The 24933-nt window shown below is 39.8% G+C and overlaps 1 protein-coding gene across 4 annotated transcripts in view; it reads right to left on the bottom strand.

The window, feature by feature from the left end:
• The window catches only part of slc39a11 (solute carrier family 39, member 11), a 168934-nt gene that overhangs the window by 43343 nt on the left and 100658 nt on the right, over window positions 1-24933 (bottom strand). For 3 of the 4 annotated variants that reach the window (XM_039787897.1, XM_039787900.1, XM_039787898.1), the window contains exon 5: window positions 19604-19745. In XM_039787897.1, the coding sequence (XP_039643831.1) occupies window positions 19604-19745 (142 nt within the window). The remainder of the gene's footprint in view (window positions 1-19603; window positions 19746-24933) is intronic. The other variant, XM_039787899.1, reaches the window with a different exon arrangement.

The raw sequence follows: 24933 nt of genomic DNA, 5'->3' as shown, positions 1-24933 counted from the left end.
GTAGTTAGCCTCTTTTGTAACTTCTGATAGGTATAATAGTGTGGTAATGTCACTATTCATCAGTAATTGGAAGAGGAGGAATGCATCCGCCACAAAATCAGGCTTTGCCCCTCACCTCCAGCTCTCTGTCTGCTGCAATTCTCAAACTCCCTTTGCTACGGGAAACAAGAACAAACTTTGAGCTAGCAAGTTGCACGCTTAAAATGGCCAGTTTTGAAGACATTTTGGATCGTGCAACAAGGCAGGCCCGCTTTGGTTAGGGTTAGGGTTAGGGTGTAGTGTAGCCAGACCTTACTCCACCGCGCTGTGGAGATAGGTCTAGCATGGGAGACTAGTCCAGCATAAACCCTACTAGAATACTGATATATTTGGTATCCATCTGCTTGTCACTCACAACCCACCACAGGAGAGCAAAGGGTTGAACATTGATTCATGACCATGGGCTCCTTATATTTTGAACATTTTAATCTATTTGTGCACTCCCTTGTTTGTAATGTCTTTGCTTTTACTAAAGTGTCTTAAACTGTAACCTAACCTTATGGCACATCACAGCACAAGCACAGAATGCCTAGACTTCATCTGGGTTTGTGACTCACGGATCATGGGGTAAACACAAACACTTGGATTTTAGTATATTGTTAGAGGAGAATTATCTTCCTACCGCGCTTCGGGGTGGTTCATCTGCTCTATATATATATATTCCTGCCTGGGTGGCTGTCCATCTGTCTCTAGCTCTGTTTCCCTCCTTATCTCTTACTCTGTGTTTTCATTCAGTCTTAAAATAAAAAAGCACAAAATAGAAAATGCTAATTAGTGAGCACAGAAACACAGGCAAAAAAGCAAAAGGCTTGCAGTCAGAATTGCTATTTGGTTGTTTTTTTTCGGTGTCAGTTAAGGTTAAATACATTTCATGTTGTTTGTAGAACAAAAGCAAAAGCATTTTATGTCATCAGCACTTACAAAAGGTTGGACATGAAGCACCGCACGCTCATCAGGGTCAAACACACGGACCTTGTTCACAGCAGACATTAGGACTTGTCGTAGAAGAAAAGGCACAGGTGACACCAATAACATTACCGATTACCCCCCTTCATTTCAAGTGTACCGGTAAACCATGACAGTGGGACTGAAAACTGAAGCAGTTAAATGGAAATCAGCCAACATTCGTTGCATTATTTACACCTGTGCTTTTCCTGCTGAGACATGTCAACATATGGTTGCACTTTACTTGAAGGTATCTACATAAGAGTGACTTGACACTGTCATGAACGTGTCATAAACATTATAAACAAGTCATAAAAGTTTATGACATGACGCTTCTTTTAGTAAGGGTCATTCGGGTTTTTGACAAGTTACGAGTTAGAGTTAATGGTTCATGACTGTGTCATGACAGTGTCATGTGTTCATGTCACTCTTATGCAGATACCTTCAAGTAAAGTGTTACCAAACATTATTTTCTATGAAAAAGGCCTACCATTAACCAGGGGCAAACTGATTAGCAACACACAGATGAATGTGCCAAAAGTAGGGCTCCTATGGAAAGCCCAGTGTTCATGTTAAATGATGTGTTGACCTGTCACTAGGCCCTGCGGTAGTTATCAGGCTGTGGCAACATAAATCTACTGGGTCACATGACAAATGACACAGTTCTCTAGGCCCGGCCTCTTACAAACAGTTGCTAGTCTTGTCAGAAAACTTTGGCCACCATTGTCTGACGTAGTGCACCTTTAAAGCATAATTAGGTGGCAGGGGGTTTTAAAAAAAAATGCCCTTGGCCACGGATTGAAAAACCTTCAAGAAAGACATTGAAGTAACTTCTACATTTGTCAAATTAAATTCACCAAAGTGTGCAAGGTACATCACAGCCCTTCTTAGTGCCTGAAGGAGGATTTGTCCTTTACAAATACTCCAGCATGGTGTTATACTTGCAGTTGGGGGATTTGCGAATCATAGATAAAAAAAAGAAAAGAAAAAAGAAGGCCAAATCAAAGCAGCAGCGGCTGAGATATCCTTACTTTTAGTCCCTAATATGAATCCTGCAATTACTGCAATATAATACCCCCCCCCCTCAAATATCTCCCTTTGTAGTGCAGTCTTTCTGGTAAACTCCAAGCCTCACCCAAGAAAACTCTGATGACATCATAAGCGGCTATAACATGACAATAATCCTCCAGATCCACAGAAGACATTATACCAACTTTTCACAGGCTGAGTAGTATCCTCTCATGATAAAAAAAAAAAAAAACTGCTCAATATGAGGTTCCTTCAATGTCAATCCTTCCCTCTGTTTTTTCCTGCTCCGGCAATTGCCAATCAACTCGAGTGTGCAGGCACTAGCAATAAACTGAATGTCACAGAAATTATGGTTCAAGCAAGCAATAACCATGTGATGTTTATCAAATTTTAGCTGACAGAAATACAACTTTAAAAACACATTCATGGATGATAACTCTAAATCTGTACTGTGTACACGTTATGGATACCTCACGTTTGGTTTTTAGCAGTGGGGGCAGGTCTGTCCAAACAACAACCCCACATTTTGACAATAAAATACATCAACACAACAGTATAATAATAATAATAACAATAATAATAATAATAATATATATTAAACTGGTTTTATTAAATAGTAAATAAAATAGTATAAATAGTTCTACTTGTTGTTAAATTGAAATGTAATTTAAAAGGCAACCACGACTACATTTTTTGTCCAGCCCTATTTCTGATACCGTGGTGGCAGAAATTTTGCCACAGTGGGCCGCCACTACAAAATCAACATAGAGGAAACACTGATACCTATTACTCTGTATACCTTTTTTTTAACCATTTCATTAAATTAACATTTCCTAGTTACAGAGCTATCTATTGAAGGCCTGGCTGATTGGAAATGGATTTGTGATATCATCTTTCGGTTTTCCCTTTGTTGCTTTCCATCTGCGATGGCAGTCCAAGCAATCTTCATAACTGAAAATGCCTCAGGTTTTTCTCAGGGAGACTAATTAGAAACTCTCACAGTGTTGGAAAGCCATTTGAAGAGAGAAGAGAGAAACGATGAGATCAATTAGCAGAAGAAGAAAAGGAAAAAGTGTGTGGACCCAGAGGCGTTTCCGTGTTGGACAACCTGCTGATTCAGTGGCTGCCAAGAAAGCTGCTGAGCTGGAGAACTGAAGAGACGGGGAGAGATTCCACGTAGATTTCTTCAATTAATTAAGTGCTGCGGTTCCCATTCCTTCCAAACTTCTCAAGATTGACACACTCCAAAAAGGAATGGGAGTACAGCAATGGAAACGAGTACAGGGAAAGTTCCCTCTCTCGGTCTTTAAATCTGTGTGTGACAGCCTGAGAGAGAGAACGAAATGAAGAAAAGGAAGACAGCTATGAATAATTTAGAAGGAGAGATGCACATTGGTGAAAAACTAAACCCAGGCAGTCGCAGAGAGTTTCACATCTTGACCCTGTTGGCCTCACTCTGCATAACACATCCGTTCCTCTATCACATTCATCAAACCTTCCTCCGCCCATGTCCTTTGAGGTTTGATAATGTTCCTCATCAAAAAGGCAATGAACTGGGCGTGAAACGCTCCGGCAGGAAATTGAACAGCAGCATACAGATGAGAGGAGCACACTTCTGGCCAGAAAGGTTGTTTGTTTGAATCTCAAATCAGCTGAAAAAAATCCAGAGCTCTTCGATAACTACACTCGAGAGTAGAATTGTACCTTTTGACGCTGAAGCTGTATTCTTTGCAGACATCATGTGGTACTTTTTTTTTTTTTTATCTTCAAAAGCATTATCGTGTACCCTAATTTAAGAGACTATGTGTAACTTTTTTGTGTTTTTGAAGCTCTGTCATTTTTCATATAATGGTCATAAATGACCTGTAACAGCAAACGAGACTAACAGTGAAAAGAACGCTATTTTGACGTAGACGTAGATTTCGGCTGAACACTGGAAAAGCCAGTGTTTGCATATCCACGGCTGGGCCTTATTGTGTTTTAATGTTATTTTGGAAGTTATCTGTTGTAGTTATGGCTGATCCTGGGGCAGGGCCATCACAGGAAAGAAGGAAATTAAACTAAGAAGAACAACTAAAAGCTAAAAGGGAAAGGGAAAGACGACGGGCGAAAATGCGAGTCAACTTCGGTCGGGCTTTCAACAGATGGAGACAATTACAGGATTGTAAATGTTTAAAAAACGTCCCCGAATTAGCCCTCAGGTATGTAATATGTCAATTTCATTAATAAAATAGGCCTACTTTTACAATGTGGTTGTACGTCAGTAGCCGACATTAAATGACGTCCCACTTCCGTTTAGCGCAGACATTTTGTTCCTTTTAGTCCGTGTTTGTGTTGGCCTACTATTTTCTTTTCCCTTAATGCCCCCCTTGTACTTGTGTAAAGCATCCTTGGGTCTCATGAAATGCGCTATATTAATTTAAGTTATTATAACGTTGGTTGCTACAACAATCTCCTAATGCTTTCGCTCGTGACAAAGTGACAGTGATCCCCGGTTTACTTGAAATGCAGCGATGCATCTGTAACGTATTCTCTTATTGTAAATAAATGACTTTCTGTCTGAGGTAACGCTAACTCCGTAATATACAGTGGGCAATACAGCACCATAAAGACCTTTACGACAGCAGGTGTGGTAAAACCACTACCACTTTTGTCCAAAGGGGCCGCTGGAATCAACACAAACTGAAAGTTACATATAGCCACTTTAAGCAATCAAAATGTATCTTTAAAGTCAAATTAAAATGTCTTGCTGAAGGATTAGAGTATATATATATATATATATATATATATATATATTTTTTTTTTTTTTTTTTTTTTTTTTACAGAGGATTGACAGAGAGCGTCTTCACAACAACAATCACCTGAAGCTCAATATCAGCAAAACCAAAGAGCTTATGTTGGACTACCAGGGGAATAGGATAAAACACAACATGACAGCCATGACAGTAGACACTGCTTCAAATATGGATGTTGCTACAAAATGAAAAACGTGGATGCCTCACACACATCTTCAACCATCTGCACAGAAGATCTATAAAATCACCACAGTTTCAAGGTGGGCATCCCAGATTAGGGTCACCAATTCAGTATCTGACCAAATGTGAAATATGGTCACAGTCTCACCTTCTGTTCCTGAGTTATGGCGTTGAATAATGGCCAGAACATTATGATGTTACAGTGAAGTTGTCCTTTGACCTTTTGGATTAACAATGTCATCACTTTTTTTTATTTTAGCCTATTGGACATTTGTGTGAAATTTGGTCATCATTAGGAATTATTGAGTTATGGCCCAAAACGTGTTTTGTGAGGACCTCCAAAATATAATATGGTCATCCTTGAGTCCAAGTAGATGTTTGTGCAGAATCTAAATAAATTCCATCAGGGCGTTCCTGGGGTATCACGTTTGCATGAATGGGACGGATGGAACGATGGACAACATAATGCCTCAGGCCATGTCTATTGCCGGCGTGGAGGCATAAAAAGTGCAAACTGTGATGTTACTCTGCGATGTTACTTTGTGTCGTGATTCAAATCACAAGGTAATACGGCTGAAGTTCCAAGACTACCGGTTGTTGTGAGTTTTGACTGTCTGGTCTTGGCATTACAATAACTGGATTCATAAAAGAGAGACACAGCCAGGCAGCATTGAGCGTGCTGGAACTGATGATGACTCAGACGGTGCGGAAATAAACTAGCGTCTAGTGGGAATCAGTGCTAATGATAGCAAGCTAGGATAGCTAGCATGCACTTTCCAAGTGTAGCTTTTACTTTCATAGTGGAATACGAAGGGAACAGCATGACGTGTTCATGTTGAATGTTGTAAAAGGGACAGACAGCTTGATAGCCATCACTGTGTGGCCTCGTGAAAAAAGTAAAGCACCACCAAATTGGACAGCATGCTTCCTAGCAACATCTACCACAAGATGCCAGTCATCCACTGTCATAGCAAATGCTCACCCAGAGGCTTGACGTTGTTTTAGCAAATATGTGCAAACAACGTTTTATCCTCTTTTAGGATGGACGAATGTGCACAATAGCTGCAGTATGACTATAGTTTGCTATAGTGTCTTACACAAAAGAAAAGAATTTAAATATCAGTTCAAATTAAAATATTGATCCTAATTGGAAATGGCCAAATATGGAAGCCATTTAAGTTATGATTATACATTATATTTTGAATCTTAACTAGCCAGCATTGTAATACATAAACACATTACCGTAACTGTAATTACTGTAACATCCTGGCAAAATACCACTGGACCTTTGTTTCAAGAGAAATTGCAACAGAGTTGTACCTTTTTCTGTCGGAAAACTACTTTACTACTGGAATGAAAAAGTTAAGCTTTTGGTCTCACAAGGGCCTATTATGTGCTTTCGGCCTCATAAAGTACTCCTGCTGTGCCTCCAGTGTGAGTGTGTGGAGAAAAGAAATTGAGCTGCTTATTTGTAAAGTGTCTGATTGTAGTAGGCATCTGCTCTAAGTACTAACAAGGTCCCCACTGTGGTTCTGATGTGAAATCCCCATGAAGCTTTACATCCAAAAAGTGGTAGCGAATACACAGTTCTTCTTTCTTGTTTACATGGTTTCTCAGCGCAGAAAAGCCCTTCAAGGAGTAAACAGTCTGAGAAAAACAGCCTAAACGTGACTGTAGCAAGCTATAAGGTAAATGAGGTCCTGGACCTCAGTAATTATTTCCCCCCAAAAAAACGAAACAGTCTCTCCGACTTCTGAATGGAGTGAAATCGCTTGAAACGGATAGCTTTCAAAGATGTTAACAGGTTAGAGCAGCCACACAGCCCATGTGAGCAGCGCCCTGCAGCAAGGCGTCCTCTAGAGATTCGTCTTTGAGCCTATTTCCCCTGTGTGTCGTGCGCGGTTCTCAGCAAAAATGACAGACTGTTAATATTGGCATCATACCAGCAACACCTTTATCTTTAGTTTCCACGTCAATAGCTTATCTGTAGAATATGTCAAAGAAATAAAAAAATATATAAGAGCATATATCGTTTTTCATGTTTTATGTAAAAATGAACTATAAGTGTCAAATCAATGTAGTGGTGTTAAAAGTAGAAGTTTAAAATAGCAAAAAATGGAAAGTACCACAAAATGTTACTTAAGTAGGCCTACAGTACTTGAGTAATTGTAGCCTACGTAGTTACTTTCCACCACTGATTGATTGTGACAAATTGTTCAGCTTTAATAAAAGTCTTTTTGCCCCTCTGTATTTAATTATAGGTAATGGGTTTGTGTGTAGTGTAATAGCTTGGGTTGTGTTTGTTGGTGTCATTTTGGAATGAATTTTGCTTGTCCAGAAATGGAATAAATAATAAATAAACTTATTTCTAAACCCTGGCTGGCACTGGCCAAAAAACAAAAGTGGCTGAACAGTAGTTCCAAAGATCAAATCAATTTCGAATCCCCAAAGAAAACAGGATAACATACCTTTAAGGGCTTTTTCTCTGTTTGCATTCACACCGCCAATAGGAACGCTAAAGCAATGTAAGCCGACATGTCCCTCCGCATCATTCCCTATATTATTAATATTAGTTAGCTACAGTGGCTAGCTTGTCTGTCTCCAAAGCGGGCTAGTTAGCTAGCTAGCTGGTAGGTCGGTTAGCGGCTGGGAGTGAGGCGGAGGGATCGTTTTGGCCAACGGCCCACTGTTTGGCTCATTTTTTTGTAAGCAGTGTAGCATTAAAACATGGTGGAATTAGCAGGCTAGCTAGCTAACTGGCTAGTTAGCCAACACTATCTGGTTACAGAAAATTAGCTGACAAAAGGTGTCACTCATTTGTCAATAGCAATGTTTTTGTGGCTAAAGCATTAAGTTGTAACATACAACTCATTTAGTGGAAGGCTAGTTAGCTTGCGGGTAAAATTGCGATTGCCGGTGCTGCATTGGCTCATGTGTTTGACCAATCATTGACGTACACTTATGTCTGGACCAATCACTGTACACTTAATGTACGTCATCCAAGGTTCCTCTTGTGCTGTGTGAGTACCTACTCTGCAGTAGGAGCTAAAAATAGTCCCTCAAAACGGCGTTCTAAGATCGTTACTAGTTTATGTGGTGTGCACACAATAAAAAGGGGTTTCTTAGAACTATGGAAACACCTTTAGTTAAATCTATACTATATCCTGACCTGAGTACAGATTAACCATCATATTCAACTTGTTCAATGGAAAACACATATTGGGGAATTACTGGGGTTATGTAGGAATACAGAGTTGCTGTGAGCAGCTGTGATAAGAAACAATGATGCATTTGCTGTCCTCTGTGTCCATACCAAAGCTACGGGAAAAAGCTTTACTCAAAACAACCTCCTTTTATAAATGTTTCAGAACGACTCCCTGTCAAAAAGTGCAGAAATTACATTTTTATGAAGAACTATATTTAGTTAAGTTAGCTGACACTGAATGTTACTGTCAACAGTTCTGGTTTCACAGTACAGACTGACCACGACCTTTGCATCAAAATGCATTTATTGTGAGGCACATGAAGGAGGTTATTATGGAATGCCATTAAGCTAATATTAAATAAATGAAAAAATACATAAATAAATTAATAAATACATGAATAAATAAATAAATAAATAAGCCTTTGAAATACATCATGAAATAAATAAATATGCCTTTGAAATACATAATTAAATAAATGTAAATATTCATATATAATGAATCAATTAGTTAAATAAATATATTAAAAAGTTTTTACTTTTACTTATTTCACAGTACTTTTATTTCATAAGTCCACGTTTATTTATTTCAAGAGACTTTTATTTCATAAATGCACATTTATTTATTTCCGTGGACTTTAATTTCCTAATGCCACATTTATGTATTTCCCGCTCTATTTTCAGTTCTTATATGCAAATCAGGCGGCGTGGCTATCTCTCACATTCAGAACAGAGCCGTGGGCAAAAAAAAAAAAGTGAGAGAAGTGAGAGTGCGGACATAATGGAAGACATCGGTGGACTCCGAGATAGCATGCTATCATTAGCAGATCAAATTGATCAACATGGTTTATCAGCAGATACTGTTTTGGCACAGATTGAAAATTTTTTGGAAATACTAGGGTGGATAAGTGCTCTTCAAGAAATATACATAGTTAAAGTTTTAAATCGTTTAGGACTGATTGAGCACCGTGTTCCTGTGAAAGATGTCCAAGTCTGTTATCCTTGGAACTACAAGCACAGGTGCTGGGCGCCCGCCTCTGGATATTCCAGGCGACTTGCTGGCTAACTTTGTGTTGTCCGGTCTATCAACCCGAGAAACTGCGGCTCTGTTTGGTGTGTCATCCAGCACGATTCAAAGGAGATTGGCCGAAAAAGGACTTAGGTGAGTTAACTTACTTATTGAGCTAAAGAGTAGGCTATGGTGGGCAAAAACATTTATAATATAAGCCGCATTTTAACCCCCTTTACGGGCTGCGGTAGTAGCCGTATATTTTATGAGTCGGGCTGTTATAGGGTGCTGCCGTGCTATCGCTAGCTATAGGTGGACAAATTCATTAACCCGGCTGCTGTTTTAATCGCCGCGAGTTGACACAACATTAGCTGAGGCGTTAAGTGAGCTAGCGGGCAATCGACTGCTCTAATTCACATTAAACTGAACATTTCTGTCGATGGTGAAGTGAGACAAGGTGAATGGGACTTCTTTGGAATTATTCATGTGGAGGTTTCTGTCCTCATTCATCTTGTTTCCTTCTTGCACAGCCGCTGCAGTTGACACACCTGTAAACACAATGTTATATAAAATAAACAAATCCAGAAACGTCCACATAAATAGTCCCGAAGAAGTCCCATTCACCTTGTCTCACTTGAGACCACTTTGCGGCTGGGACTGGCCGCCGAGTATCTTCAGGGCTGGCCGCCGAGTATAACTGCCGAAGATACGCCTACATCAATGGGATGGCTGCCGGGTGTTGCTGCCGGACTCTCCACACCTTTAACTTTTGTCCCGAGTGAAGTCCCTTAGTGGCGGGGAGTGAGGCAGAAAAACCAGGGTGGGATAGCTGGCTAAATTAGCATTAGATTAGTCTTCTATCTATACAGCTAACGTTAACGCTAGCTAACTGGCGAACTTAATCGTGGGTTAGCCCAGTGTTGTTTAACGTTAACTTTACCTTGATCAAAACAATTATACCTAAAATAACTTCATGAGCGCGTTGAACGATGTTGTAACCTTATAAAGTCCCCCACCTAGCGTTAGCATGAGTTTCTTGTCAACGTAGCACATAACTTTAAGCTGGATCGATCGCTATTGAAATGTATCAATAAACAAGGTCTGTGTTTTAAGTGGCATGTAATCAATGACAAAATGACGCTGTGTGGCAGAAAGCAAGGTGTACTACGGTTACTGAGGACCCCTTTATTCTTTCTTTGACATTGTATGATTTACAGTTACTCTCAAACGTGTCATCTGGGTTCCCGTGTTTTGACGGGAGTTAGAGGAACCAGAGGAGTCAAAGGTTTTAGGAGGCCACTGACAGGCGACTAAATGAATGTCAACAGATTTCTCTGGGTTTGAACGTTGTTGGAAACATTTAGCATAGGTTATTTCAGCCTACATGTTTCATGAAAGTTTGTTCACTGTTTGAATAAAGCGCACTTGATTTGTAATCATCGGACTGTGCGTCATCTCTGAGGTCTCCCTACATCATTTCTGAATCATCACCCGATATCATAGTGTAAGTACACAACTCAACAAAATATATAACCTAGGTATAGTTGTTTTTAGACATTTTACGCAGAAATGATACATACCGTACCTTTAAGGTGTGGGCAAATTAACCTGAATCAAACCTCTGACAAGCAAACACCTAACCCTAACTTTGTGTTACCAACATTCCAGCTAATCAGGGTGAAGCCTAATAGAAAATCACCCCCTGAAGACAACTAACCCAGCCCCAACAGAACATTGTCCACTGGACTGTTTCAGCATTGGCAAGTAGCCCATCTACCCACGCCGCACTTTCCATTAAAGGAATTATTAAACCCGACATGGAAATTCTCATTATCTATACGCTCCCTAAGGTCAGTCATAACAAAGCCAATGTGTGTATGCAAGCAGGTTAGCAAGTGCAGTTATTTGGCTGGGATTCTGCTGCATGAGCTGTTTGCTGTAATGCTATGGTCAGTTTTTCTTTTTAAACTTTAAAGAACATATCCAGGGGTATTAAAGTCCTTTCAAGGTACAGTTAGGATCTAAAAACAACATTTTATGCTTCCTCTTGTCAGAACATTTTCAGAAAACCTTTCGCACAGATATGATGGGGTTGGTAAAATGCATTAAGACATTCCTCTGATCCCAACCACGGAAACCCCTCCTCTATGTAAAAGATAGGTCATGTACACTGTAGCTGGCTGCAGCTTTTGCCCTAAAGCCTGAAAAAAACATGATAAAAAAAGAAAAAGATTTCATTAAGTTAAGAGTGATATTATATACTTTCATAAATTAAGAGTAACATAAGTATGGATGTTCATATTCTGCAAGGTATTTGCTGCTTAGTATGCAGTGACAGATTTAGATCCAATCCCATTTGTCTCTTCATAGCACATTCCAAAATTCAATCTTAAGACTTAAATAAACAGAACGCCATAAGGCACACTTTGATATCTCCTAATGCTGACTGAATTATTTAGGACGCCATGCATTAAGTATTAGAAGGATCTGGAATAGTTGGTGCCTGCATGTGTTTAGGTGTGAATTCTTAAGTGGGTACATGCCTACAAGGAGCTTACATGCCTACAAGGAGCTTCTTGCCACTTCAAATACCTGGAGAACCACAGGAGGCAAAGCGCTGATCTATTAAACATGCTGCATGGCTTGAAGAGTCAAATAGCCTGTGTCTATTAAAGTGGCTCACTTCACTAGGACTGCAAATAAGTTATTTTCATTGTCGATTCTCGATAAATCGATTAGTTGTTTTGTCTATAAAATGTAAGAAAATGGTGAAAAATGTCAACCTTTTTTTTTCCTTTTCTTTTTCAAAGCTGACTTTTCCCAAGATGACGTCCTCAAAGTTGTGGAGAACTCAAAGATATTCAGTTTACTGCCACAGAGGAGTAAAAAACCGAGAAAATATTCACATTTAAGAAGCTGGAATCAGAGAATTCTCAAACCGATTCTCAAAATAGTTGGCAATTAATTTCAAGTCTTTAATAGAATATTCTTTGCAGCTCACTTCACCCATAACTGTAACTCTAACTGATGGCAATGACCGTACGGAGTAGTGCTCTGCACTTGAACCAAACCGGGACTTGAGTCCTTATTTCCACTGCCCTTAATTAACAATTGACCCATCGACACTCCGGCTGATCCACCATTCATTAGATCTGTCAATGAAAGAAACCGCAAGGCGGTTTTTACATCTTGTATCAAATCGCCGAAGTTCTCCAACCATGCCAGAGCAGCTGTAATTACGCCTGACCATTACACAGGGCTATGGCTATTAACTGTCCATATAATTAACTATATTAACATATAATATGCGAACAACGATATCGCAATCATCATCAAAAATGAGAGATAATTAATGAATCAATTTATAGCACTGTTACAGTCTTTTCAAAGTGCTTCAACATAAAAGGGTCAAATTAAATGAAGTTTTCAAAATGTGCTTTTGATTGTCACCCAACCTAAATGATGCTTTATTAGTTCAATTCAGTCTCTCACCTTATTTTTTACCTCCACCTTATCGTATCACCTGTAAATGACTCCAGAAAAACATGTGTATGCATGGTCTGAGTTATGCATGAGCAAGTGTGCGTATCTATTTTTATTTTTGTTTACCCAGTCTCTACACCTGGTCACAGGTATAACATTCCAGTACAGTGGTTTTATTGTATTTAGTGTTGTGGAGTTTATGGGGCAGTGTGTATTTAAAGTTTAATTCCAGTGGGACATGGCAATGCTCCATGTGGTGGATATTCATTTTCAAAATTATAGCCACTGCCCCAGCAATAGAAGAGTTGTTTTAACGCACTTTTGTTCCTTTGTCGTCGATCCAGGCACCGTGCGCACATCGTTTAAAAATAATAATTAAACTCAAATTAAACTTAAATATCCTACCCACAGAAATCTCTATGAGCCTACCAAAACGTTGTAGGCTAATGTAGCACTAATGTTTGGTCTCCACTAGAGCCAAGACTCCAAAACTTCCACTGGTGTTTCCAACTTCCCTCTATTAATTATACCACACCCACAATTACTATGGTGGTGCTGATTTGCCAATCAGTGGCCCAGCTGTCAATCAAAATACGTTAATCGATATAGATCTATAACAAAAAAATATGAGAAGTCTTGAAATAATAACTATCGTTCTTTAAATATCTATTATTTTTAAATGCTATGCTTGGCTCCTACACTAACATACTGCAAGTCACAGTAGTGGCAAAAACGCTCCACTCAAATCAAACAAACTTATATATAAATATATTTGACCCAGTTGAGAATTGAATCGTCTAATGACTCAAAATCAATGGGGAAAATGTTTTTCATTTCAGCTGCGCTTCAGGAGGGAACAACATATTATAGCTTTTTAAATGGATATTCAAATCATGTTTCCCAGCCTGTGTGTTTTATTGATAGCGCCGAGGAGGGCTTCTTAGAGCTTTTTTTTCTTTGAACAGAAAATCCATTCGTACTTCGAATGGATGACGGTCTTAGCAGTGAAAATGCAATTTTATTGTAGTTTTAAGCGGCCAACATCCTGCTTAGTAGATCAAAATAAGGTTAGAAAAAAGGCAAAACATACCATCCACATTCATATACCACACATCTGAAGGACTAAAAGGATGGGGCTTTTGGTTTTTGTTTTTTTTTATCTTCCGTGATGGCTGAAAAGACAGAGACTGCTGCTTCACAGAGAGGCTTTTAAAAACCAAGAAGGCACTTCAAAAGGACAGGAGGAAATAAACCCTAAAATTAATCAAGTATCTTCAGATTGAAAAGAGACCAACCACCGAAACTCCTAAATAATTTGAAGACAGAAACATTTTCCAAAAATAAATATAGAAAATCTCTAAAGACATTGAAAGATAAAGAGGATACAGTGTGAGTCAGTGTAAGAGTGTAATACTAATGTCATAGGGTTTGAGTGTTTGAGGCTGTGTCCCTGTGCATGACGCAAAAGAGGCATTTAATGAAAGCCTCACAATAATGGATGACATCTGGCAAAGTCGATGTCAAGTTTGGAGACTACCCAGTGAGCATCGAAGACTGACCTAACTGCAGTCTCGCATCGCCAGACCTTCCTCCACGGCGCTGCGGAGGAGGGTCTGCTTAGCCCATCCAGCATTCCGGGATGGGAGAAAAACGTGCTCTGGTTTATTGGCATTTCGTTCAACCAATCACAATCGTCTTGGGCGCTGCCCAGCGTCGGGCCGAGCAACGGTGCCGCTGCAAAATAGTCTCGGAAAGGAACTTGTTTTGGTGGAACGTGTGTGCGTTCAAAAGTCGTTTTAGTCGTGCGACAGAAAATTCAGAAAGCGGAAGGTAACGGACATCCAGCCATTAATGAGGGACATCCGGCGGAATTTCCGGCGACACTTTTAACAATCCTGGAAATGAAATGTCGTCGATATAGACTAACCTAACTGGAATGTGTGGTGTCTACATAGTGAATAGACAGAACTGTATATCAATTGCACTGTACAAGCTATTTGAAATGGCATCCATATTAAGACACAACCTGTTGAACTCAACCTAATGCAATGTTATACTCTACATGGTGAAGTAGTGAGTAGTGATAATGTCGGCATGAGCCCTGAGGCTATAATCAGCTTCTCCTCTGTGGCCGTTGTCATTCTACACAGGAAAACAGGGAGTCTGACAATGATGCCGATGAGCCATGACTGAAATACATGACTGTTTCTGATCGGTTATTTGCACACCATTGCCACAGTGCCCGTTCTAAATGGGACATTTTGGAACGGACCGATTGCTTGGCCTCGGGTATTGCTGCTTGCAGCTTTCTGAAAAACGCTCATCCAAACAACTTCCCACTCGACATTGCCCTTCTTTGGCTCCTGAACAATACGCCTGCCATGACATTTGCGTCCCCTGCCAATGCTAGAGTATACGCATCATTAGCGAATAGCTAAGCGGTAAACGGGTGCATGTGCAGGAACCCTTTACAGAGGACCCCTTTAAAGAAAAGTCAGCCAGAAACATTCAAATGTTGGCTGGAGTCAACCAATTTATGAAGCTAACGTCAACTTCAGCTGGCTACAGATTCTTATGAAAAGAAATAAGAAGCTGATTTTGTCTACCTCCGCCTAAAATCAAGGACCCGTTGTTTTGAAAATGACTAACAATGACAGACAAACCTACAAAAACTATTTGGAGCGGTAAAATAAGCGTTTTTTATTTATTTTAGTAATCATTGTGCATTTAAGGGATTATCAATCACAATGGTGTTGGTTTATTCACTTTTAGAATGGCTTTTATGTGTTTACAAATGAACTCTTGTGCCATGCAATTAACCCCCAGTTTTTCTATTAGAGAAATTTAATGTACAGGCATTACATTATGGCATTTTCAGGCTTCTTTAGGTACATTTTATGATGTAACTGAACAAGAGAGTGAGCTACACAGGCACTAACTATTATGACTCCCTACTTTCAAAGTTCTCTGCGTACAGCCGACTGGTCATGCTGCACTCTAAATTCAAACATACAGTACAGGCCAAAAGTTTGGACACACCTTCTCATTCAATGTGTTTCTTTATTTTTGATAACTCTGCAAACCCTTCAATGAGCTTCATGAGGTAGTCACCTGAAATGGTTTTCACTTCACAGGTGTGCTTTGTCAGGGTTAATTAGTGGAATTTTGTCCCTTATTAATAAAAAAGCAAAGGGTGGCTACTTTGAAGAATCTAAAATATAAGACATGTTTTCAGTTATTTCACACTTTTTCGTTAAGTACATAATTCCATATGTGTTCATTCATAGTTTTGATGCCTTCAGTGAGAATCTACAATGGAAATAGTCATGAAAATAAAAAGGAAACGCATTGAATGAGAAAGTGTGTCCAAACTTTTGGCCTGTACTGTACAGTCAAACATACAGTGACCTACAAGGCAATGTGATCCCCAAGGGACACATGGGAATCAAACTAATTATGTTAATACATGTATAAATGTATGTGCCCTTTTCTGTTTACGCTGTTGGCCGACTCACTTTGGATGCCCTGAGGCAAGCCACAGGGATGCAATGAATTTGTAACTGATCCGTTGAAGCGCGTCTGAAATATACATTCAATGTGTGGACTTCAGAGCTGCAGGAAATGTACCACTGTAACACTGTAAACATGAATGGCATGCCAAACAACATGAGGGATTCATGTTGTGTGAAATGACAGCATTCTCAAAAGGTAAATACTTTTTCAAGGGTTTAGAAATAATATTTTAGTCGTAGCTTATCAGAACAATGTAATTCTATTTGATCATGAGTATGGCTTCTTGTTCCTTTTTTTTTGTCTGAGCACAGACTCTTTCAATTTTATCAAGTTCTCAAGAGTTTCTTTTCTTGCTCTGTCTTGTTTTTCAGTTGAACACCTCCAGCTGCTAACTGTGGAATGTCCCTGAAAATAACATCAATGCGACTCAAGACTTTTTCAGGTCTAACATTCAGCAGCTCTACCTGACACCTGTCCTTACAGTACCAGTCAAACGTTGGGACACACTTTCTCATTAGAGTGAATGGGAAAATGTGTCCAAACCTTTGACTGGTACTGTACATCAGTGGTCAACCGAAGCCCCAAGAGATTTCAAACTAAAAATGTCATTATCATCACGACACAATCTCAGGATAAATGCGAGGTCACCGTGACAGTAATGGAAATGAAGAGGAGTGAGCCATAGATATATGAGTCAGACGTGCATACACTGTAACAAAGGCGTTCAAATTTTGCTATTTTTGATTAATTAGCAGTGCTCGGGTAAGCTATCTGTCACTTGAGTCTGCCTGAAACGTTTTTACAACAGACAGTTCTGCATGTCAGGAAGGTTTTAGAGCCTTGCTATTATGTATGCTGGCTCTCTAACATTGCTTCATGAACACTTTATTGGAAAAGAGCCATTGTTAATGCTATTATTTCCACTTGTGCTTCCCCCGCTGTGACACGTCAACATAGCTAATATATTACTTTACATAATTAGAGACAACAACGCATGCAGGCTCCTGCTGCTACAGGTTTTCCGATCCATGTCCACCATATAAACAGAAACTCAGGAGGGGCACTGATGGTACACACCTGACAGAGCTTGGGAGTGTTGCTCTCATGCAAGTCAGATGAGCTGTGAAGTCTGTGCTACGCCAAGAATATCCCAGAAAGGTGAAATATTTAGTTTTATCGTTTTGGACTTAGTAACAACTTAGAAAGAGTGGGGTTGCAGAAAGTCCCACAAGAGGATAGCTGCAGTGTCTCCATCCTTGTAAAAATAGTGACGCATGGACAAACTGGGTCAGCTGGTCTCTTGTGCACCGATACAGTCCAGTCCGGTTTTTATTGGTAAGTCAGAGTGAATTTCCAGCTTACAAACTAAAGCTATGTAACAGGGTATATACAGAAATCCTGGAGGTAAATTCAATACCTTTTAATACCTTCTCAATATTCTTTTAAAACCAACACGTCATTGAGTTGCAGGTTTATACAGCAACACGTTTCTAACCATTAAACAGAGTTTGAGATTTATAAAACTACACCCTCTTGGCCAATAGAACAATGCAGATAGGGAAAGTCAACAGAATAGATTGAGACTCACTGACTTTGGAAACATCTTGCATTTATTCCACCTTTAGAATAAAATGAATAGTTGAAATAAAATGATAAATTAAAGCAGTTCAAAGAAACAAGCATTCACTGATGCCATTATAACCACTTAAAACTAATAGTGAACCTTCTTCTGTATGTACAAATGAGTACACATGGAAAATATTCCATGAGGCAAGTTGAATACAAGAAAACAGTAGTGCTGCAGCTATCGATTATTTTAGTAATCGAGTATCCAACCGATTATTTCATCGATTAATCGAGTAATTGGATAAGAAATACTTTTGCTTTACAGTAAACAACAATAGCAAATATACAAAACAGGTTTCCATTTTTTTTCGAAAAAGCAACCTTTTTTATTGCCTAAACTGCATACACTAGAGTGCGCCCACCAAGATAAACATAACATGGGTCGTAATATTGTAATAAGCTGCTTGAACAAACGACCTATGGGGTCGTTTTTTCAACGTCAGCTAACAATACAAGAACAGGTAACTATTTTTGTTCCCGTTTCTACCTGGTTAGGTTGAGTTACACCCTGGATTAATAATTATCATAATGAGTTATTTCTTCATTAACTGTGTGACCATCAGAGAAGATAAATAAACATGCAAGGCGCGTAAAGTGCAGCATCACCTGCTGTCAGTCACCAGATTTTGATTTACCCCACACGGGTCCATGTAGCTCTGATGCAGGATGACGTCCCCAAAACTTTCAAATTAATAAGCTATCCGTCAGTCCATAGGACTTCATTTTGACTTTGCTGATTTGGTGTGAACATGAACCAAAAGACTGGATGTATCATTTCTTTCCTTGGTCTGGACCAAATGAACCAAATGATACAGAGCTGTTGTTGTGCTTGGATTTAATTGGACAAGGTTTAAGGACACACTGAATATAACAGATTAATTAAAATGTAACCAGCCAGCGAGGCGAGGAAATAACACTGATTTATCTGCCACAAACAACCAGTGTGCCGACACACAAACACGCACCCACACACGCACGCACACGACTCGACACGGAAACAGCCGTTTCCTTTGTTATGATCTATTTTTTCACTTTACGTGATTTGTTTTTCTGCATTTACTTGTTCTAGAATGTTCCACCACGCTGCACTCTCTAGTCAAGTAGATGCTTGTGCAGTTTGCTTGTAATTGCTCATCACGCTCTAATCTTCCTGTGATTTGTTGGAAAATGAGTTTGCAGCGCCTCGGCTTTACTGTGTCACAAGCACATTGTTAACCTTGTTTGTTTTTTTCCCTCGCAGACTAAAAAAAACTGAAATAATTTAGGTCACCAACAGCCTACCAGCTTTAAAACAGTCTAGACGAGAGTGACAACATTAAGTGTACTACAATATGTACGTGACTTGGTGTGCGTGATGTGTGAGATGACAGCATGTAGAACAGTTAGTCCCCCACACCCAAGAAAACCAACGAGGATCATTTCTTAAGAGCTATCCAGATTGAAAGACCATCCAAAGTTAGGAAAAACACCCATTAAGTGTTACAGATGGACAGATGAGGTAGAAAAGGGGAAACGGAAGAATCCGGACAGTTAAAAGAAGCCATCACAGAAGCTCCACGTGAGATTTGACAGTGGTAGCCAACGTAGTCCATCTTCATGCATTTTAATTGTGCCTCAGTGTGATCTTGGTGCCTAAAACGTGCATTGACTTGAAAAAAGTGGGACGACAGTGGCTACGGCTGTATGATTTGTTTGTTTTTTTAGGTCATGTAATATACCCTTTTATTCTGAAATTCCGCACAAATGGTAAGCGTTGATGTGGGTATATGAAGGGAGGCTTGCCTGAGAGAGGTCCAGCTCTACCTATCCTGATGGTCATCTCATCAGAGTCCAAGAGTTGGAACGGGGGCTCGTCTGCTTTTTCCTTGGCCAGCTTAGATTCGGGGGGTAGAGCCAAGGCAATGTGGGGGTCAGCACCTACACCCTGTGGATGACAGAAAGAGAGAGAGAGAGAAGGGGTTTAAAATCCATTTCATGTACAGAAGATCCAAGGCAATCCTTTATTTTTATGGGTGCCTATAGTTACTAGTCTCGCATGCATAGATAGATAGATAGATAGATACTTTATTGATCCCCAAGGGGAAATTCAAGGTCCCAGTAGCTTAAGACATTACACACAACATTCACATACATCACAAACAGGATGATAAAAAAGCAAATCCACATGAATTGCATGGACAATAAAAGAAAAAATACTAAATACTAAATAAAATAAAATAAAAAATCCACATGAATGTACTAAGGGATGTATATGCATGAGACTCTTGCAGTGACAGGGCAGGGACTGACCCTGTGATTCAGTGTGCATGGTAAGGTGCTCTATGAGAGTGGTGGTAGTGCAAATAGGCCCAACAGTGCAAGGATAAAGTCTAGAGACCAGCATTAAATAAAATATGGACAATATAAAGAAAATAATGTAGACATAGTAATATAAAAAAAAACTATAGCAGTGCAATGATAAAGTTTTAAAAAGACAGCATTAAATATGGGCATTATTAGCATTAAGCATTAAATATGGGCATTAACTTTACCAGCCCTTCCTCCACAGCGCTGCTTCCGGGATGGGAGAAAAAGGTGCTCTGGTTTATTGGCATTTCTTTATACCAATCACAATCGTCTTGGGCTAAGTGCAATATGGAGCAATGGTGCCTCTGCAAAATAGCCTCTGGAAGGAACTTGTTTTGGTGGAACATGTGTGCGTTCAAAAGTTGTTTTAGTCGTGCAACAGAAAACTCAGATTGGACAGATAGTCTAGCTAGCTGTCTGGATTTACCCTGCAGAGATCTGAGGAGCAGTTAACCATAGTCCTCACAAATCCACCGGAGTTTAGAATGTCAACACAAAGGAAGCCCGAGGCAGCGGACATCCGGCCTTAATGAGTGAAATCCGGCGGAATTTCTGTCGGCAACGGAGCAATCCCGGAAGTTGAACGTTGAGGATATAGACTACTTAGTTACCTACTCCGTTTATAGAAATGTTTATTGCCTTAAAAACAAGCTGGTATGTAACAGTTAATTCTTAGAAATACGCTCAAAATGGCAGTGTAATATGCATTGGACAAAGAAGCATTGAGATATTTTACTGAAGTAAAAGTAGCCTCAATGTAAATATACTCCATTACAAGACAACTTTTTGTGCAACATATTCCTAAACTACAATATTGTAAATTTTCATTGTTTGATTATCAACATATGAATATAGATATATGCACCATGTAAGCAAACCCTTATTACCAGCTTCAAAATAGATTTTGACACCAGGATCCTTTTTAAGACAGGGACTCAACATCAGGTAATACATCTGGACCTACATTAAGGCACAAGGTTGCCACAAAGTAATTGCCACACAGCGAAAATAGGGACTCTTGGGGATCTATGATCCCAGGGCAGTTTCCCGTTTTGCATGATTGGTAATCCAGCCTTGCAGATATGAACAGACAGATCAGCAGGTCCCTGGATTCTTAAAACTTGCAGCTTTCATTTGTTTCACCGGTCCAATGATAATCCAGTGAGTGACGTGTTCGATAGGAAAGGTTCACAGCCTCCTTGAAACATAATCAATCACAAGCAAGCTGATCAATCGTCCTTGCCAGGCGTGTCGAGACTTAAAGATGCAGTAGGTAAGTCTTATAAAACTAACTTTCTGTCATATTTGCTGTTCCAGTAGAACTACATGAATTATGTAAAAAAACAAAAAAAAAAACAAGACAGCTCCTCTGGCACCTCCTACAGCCTGTAGTGCCATTGGCAAAATTCCACCGCTCCCGGTCGATTTTCTCCAATCAGGGCCACAGGGGGGGTCTATCTGCCTGTCAATCACTGCTCAGGCACACGCATATATAGTGTTCTCCCCTCCCCCCTCCCCGCGCACGATCTGCAGAAAGGTTTCCAAAACTCCGTAAATATTGGAGAGGCTTTTCAGAGGTGGCGTGGCTGCAGGATTTTAAAGATCTGAAGAACGATGCAGATGTAGCCACATTTCTTCTCAACAGGTAACATAATTACCATGAATGATTTATCTTTCACTTGGTGATTAGTAGTCAAAAGTCCACAAAGCTAGGTTGGTGAGGATGATAGTAACGTTAGCACAGTGGTCGGTCTGATATGATGCTGAAGTGGCTAACAGTAGCCTGCTAGTTAGCATCGTTTTACTGTTGGTGAGTAAAGTTAACGTTGTGTTGGTGTTTAGTTATTGAACATGTTGTCGGACATGCCGGCAGTTCTGTCAAACTCCGTTGTGTGGGCGGGGCTTAGGAGACGGTTTGGGCTGCAGCAGAAAGGGGGGAGGGACTGAGAAGTTGTCGATGTTCAAATTTATTGGCAAAGTGCTGGCTCTTCACAATCTTACCTACTGCAGCTTTAAGACTCTGGTGGGCCCCCATAGAAATGGATTCAGTCAATTCAGTGTCAAAAATCAATATCAATCAATAATGCTTAGAAGTCTGTAAAACACTCACATTCAAAAACAGCCTCCCTTAAAAAAATAAATAAAATAAAATAAAAAAAGGTGCCCCCGATTTTAACTATAAACCCCTTTAAACTAGCCTCTGTAGCTAGAAGGGGCCCAACAGGTCCTTTCTGGTTTCTAGCCGTGTATAAATCATGTGCAAAGACACACACACACGCACACACGTGTTTGAACAACAAAGGAGGAGCAAAATGTAATTATGTAACATCAATGATCAACTCACAATAATGCTTATTAGAACTCTGTAACATGTTCTGAAACATGATTAATACACAGCTAGGAAAAAAAAACAACCTAAAGCCTTGTTTCCAACAAGCAGTCCGGTTCGGTTTAGTTCCTTACACATTAGAATGGGTATTTTTGCGATTCCATTTTCAAAAGTTTTGGATGGTACCAATATAACCGCTTGATTCCATCCTGTGTTTTCCTTACCCCTCTGTTGAGATACCTAACACACTGATCCAATACTAAAAGGTGGAGCTCAAACACTGCATGCTGCGATTGGTGCAGACGTTTCTCTGCATCGTCGGTGAAGAGGAAATACAGCGTGATCTGGATGGAGCACTGAGAATTTGTTCAGCTAGTTTAGTAGTGCATGGCTCTGCACGGCTCTTGCCATCTGGCAACAACCCACATACATTGACAGGGTTTTTTTTGTTTTTTTTTTCGATTTCAATTGGTCACAACTGAATCCACATGTGCAAAACTCTAACTACAGTCTGCACTACCAACAGTCACCTGAGCTAAACCGTTCACATCACCTGCAAAACTCAGTGAGTACAGCCAAACACTCCGAACAATCCTCATCTATCACACACACACACACACACACACACACAGTAAAAACACCAGCATCAAACACCAAGACAGAAAATACTAACGTTTTCACTTATCAATATTCTCTATAAGAAAAGAGTGAAATTATTTTCCTTCCCTTTTTTAATTTTATACACGTTTTGAGGTAAACAGGAATGAATGAAAATCCTCAGTTTGCTTACCTACAGTAAAAATATATAGTTTATTTTTTTCTGTAGTATTTACTGGATATGTTACTAACTAAAGGTACGTATGTTTTTTTATCAACAAATTGGATGTCCTCTCTTGCCATGAACCTACATTATCTCTAAATACAAATGACTTACTCTGTGAAAAACAGTAAGTGCGCAATTATAATATAGTAAAGGAGGTGTTTTTCACAACTGTTTATGCAACCTCAGACATCTTAACTAGACATATTGGTATTGTCAGTTGTAGCTATAAGGGGGGGGCCCACTAAGTGGGTGTTTTTGGACAGTGGCGGAGAAATTTCCTGGAGGCGTTTCTGAGATATGAAGTTCTTACAGGAAGACTTCAAAAATTCTTCTTTCAACACTCCTAATTGATCAGCTGTTCCATGGCATTCACTTGTCAGCAGACAATCGGATTCAGCGGTTTCTTTGTTAGTGAAACCAATCGGATTCAGCCATGCATCACAAGCCAATCACAGCATGACATCCTGTTTTAAATCTTCTCTCTCCTCTGCGGTCGTCAGCTGTCGTTTCAGGAATAGAGTGCGTCCGGCCTCCTCCCCTTTCATCCACCGGTCGTCTCACCTGCGCACTCCGTGGATCGTCAGCTGGATGGCTATCTTGATTGGTTCCTGGGCGCCTTCATCACCACCGCCAGTGTCTGGACTCCATCGGGGGATATGTTTGGGTTCACTACCCCTTTTATAACATATGGATTCGATGGAGTCTAATCTCCAGAGACTTTGCACATTTCATTTTCACATTCTGTCTGGTACAATAAACATGTTCATATTTGCAAGGAAGTCTCTCCTGATTGAAATCACGTTTACGAGAGCACAAGTAGATGCATAAAAACTAGGGGTGTCGACAACCCTTTTACAATCACGTAAGCACATAATGTAATCTGAAAACTGCTGCGCTGATTAAAAAAAAAAACAATGCAACTGATCTCAGCTGGTATGCTGTCTGGAATGGAGTGGAATGGAAATTTCTAAGTGACCCCAAACGTTTGACCGGTAGTATATTTGTTGATGAAAACCATGTGTAGCAATATATAATAATATTGAGGAGGTGATGCATCGTGATACTGAATCGTTGACAGGATGTGAAGATTCACACCCCTGATAAACACAGTTGCACAAAGTCCTCTTAATCAGGTTGTTCACTGTCTGCAGTGTTACTTGGGTTACTACGACGGAGATGGGAGGTTAACACGCAAAACCAGGTTACTGAAGCCACTTTGTGGAAAGTCAATCATCAGCACAAGGTTGTTTTCTTGAGTGCTTTAAAAGTTAGTTTAATTTCCTGTTGGAAGGGGAAACAAAATGATCAGTTACGCTACACTTATTTCAGAAAAAAGATCCAATGTTGACACCCATTACAAATAAATAATCCTGCCAGAGGAATTCATGTCAGACACTGTCTGAGGCCAACAAATACACACAAGACTTAAACAATCAATCAGCGTCACTGAGAATTGCCAAATTACTGAAAACAGAAGGCCCTCATATTGAGTAGCAAACCATTAGATGAGTAATGCTTAAAAGTAGGGGCTAAAAAAAACCCTGACATCCATATTTCCTCCCCTTTATTGCTTCAACATCTTTATTGCTGCCCAGGTAAAGTTCTTGTAGAGCT

Source organism: Perca fluviatilis, chromosome 21 (assembly GCF_010015445.1).
Source record: "Perca fluviatilis chromosome 21, GENO_Pfluv_1.0, whole genome shotgun sequence".
NCBI lineage: Eukaryota > Metazoa > Chordata > Actinopteri > Perciformes > Percidae > Perca > Perca fluviatilis.
This window is presented reverse-complemented; position numbering and strand designations above follow the sequence as displayed.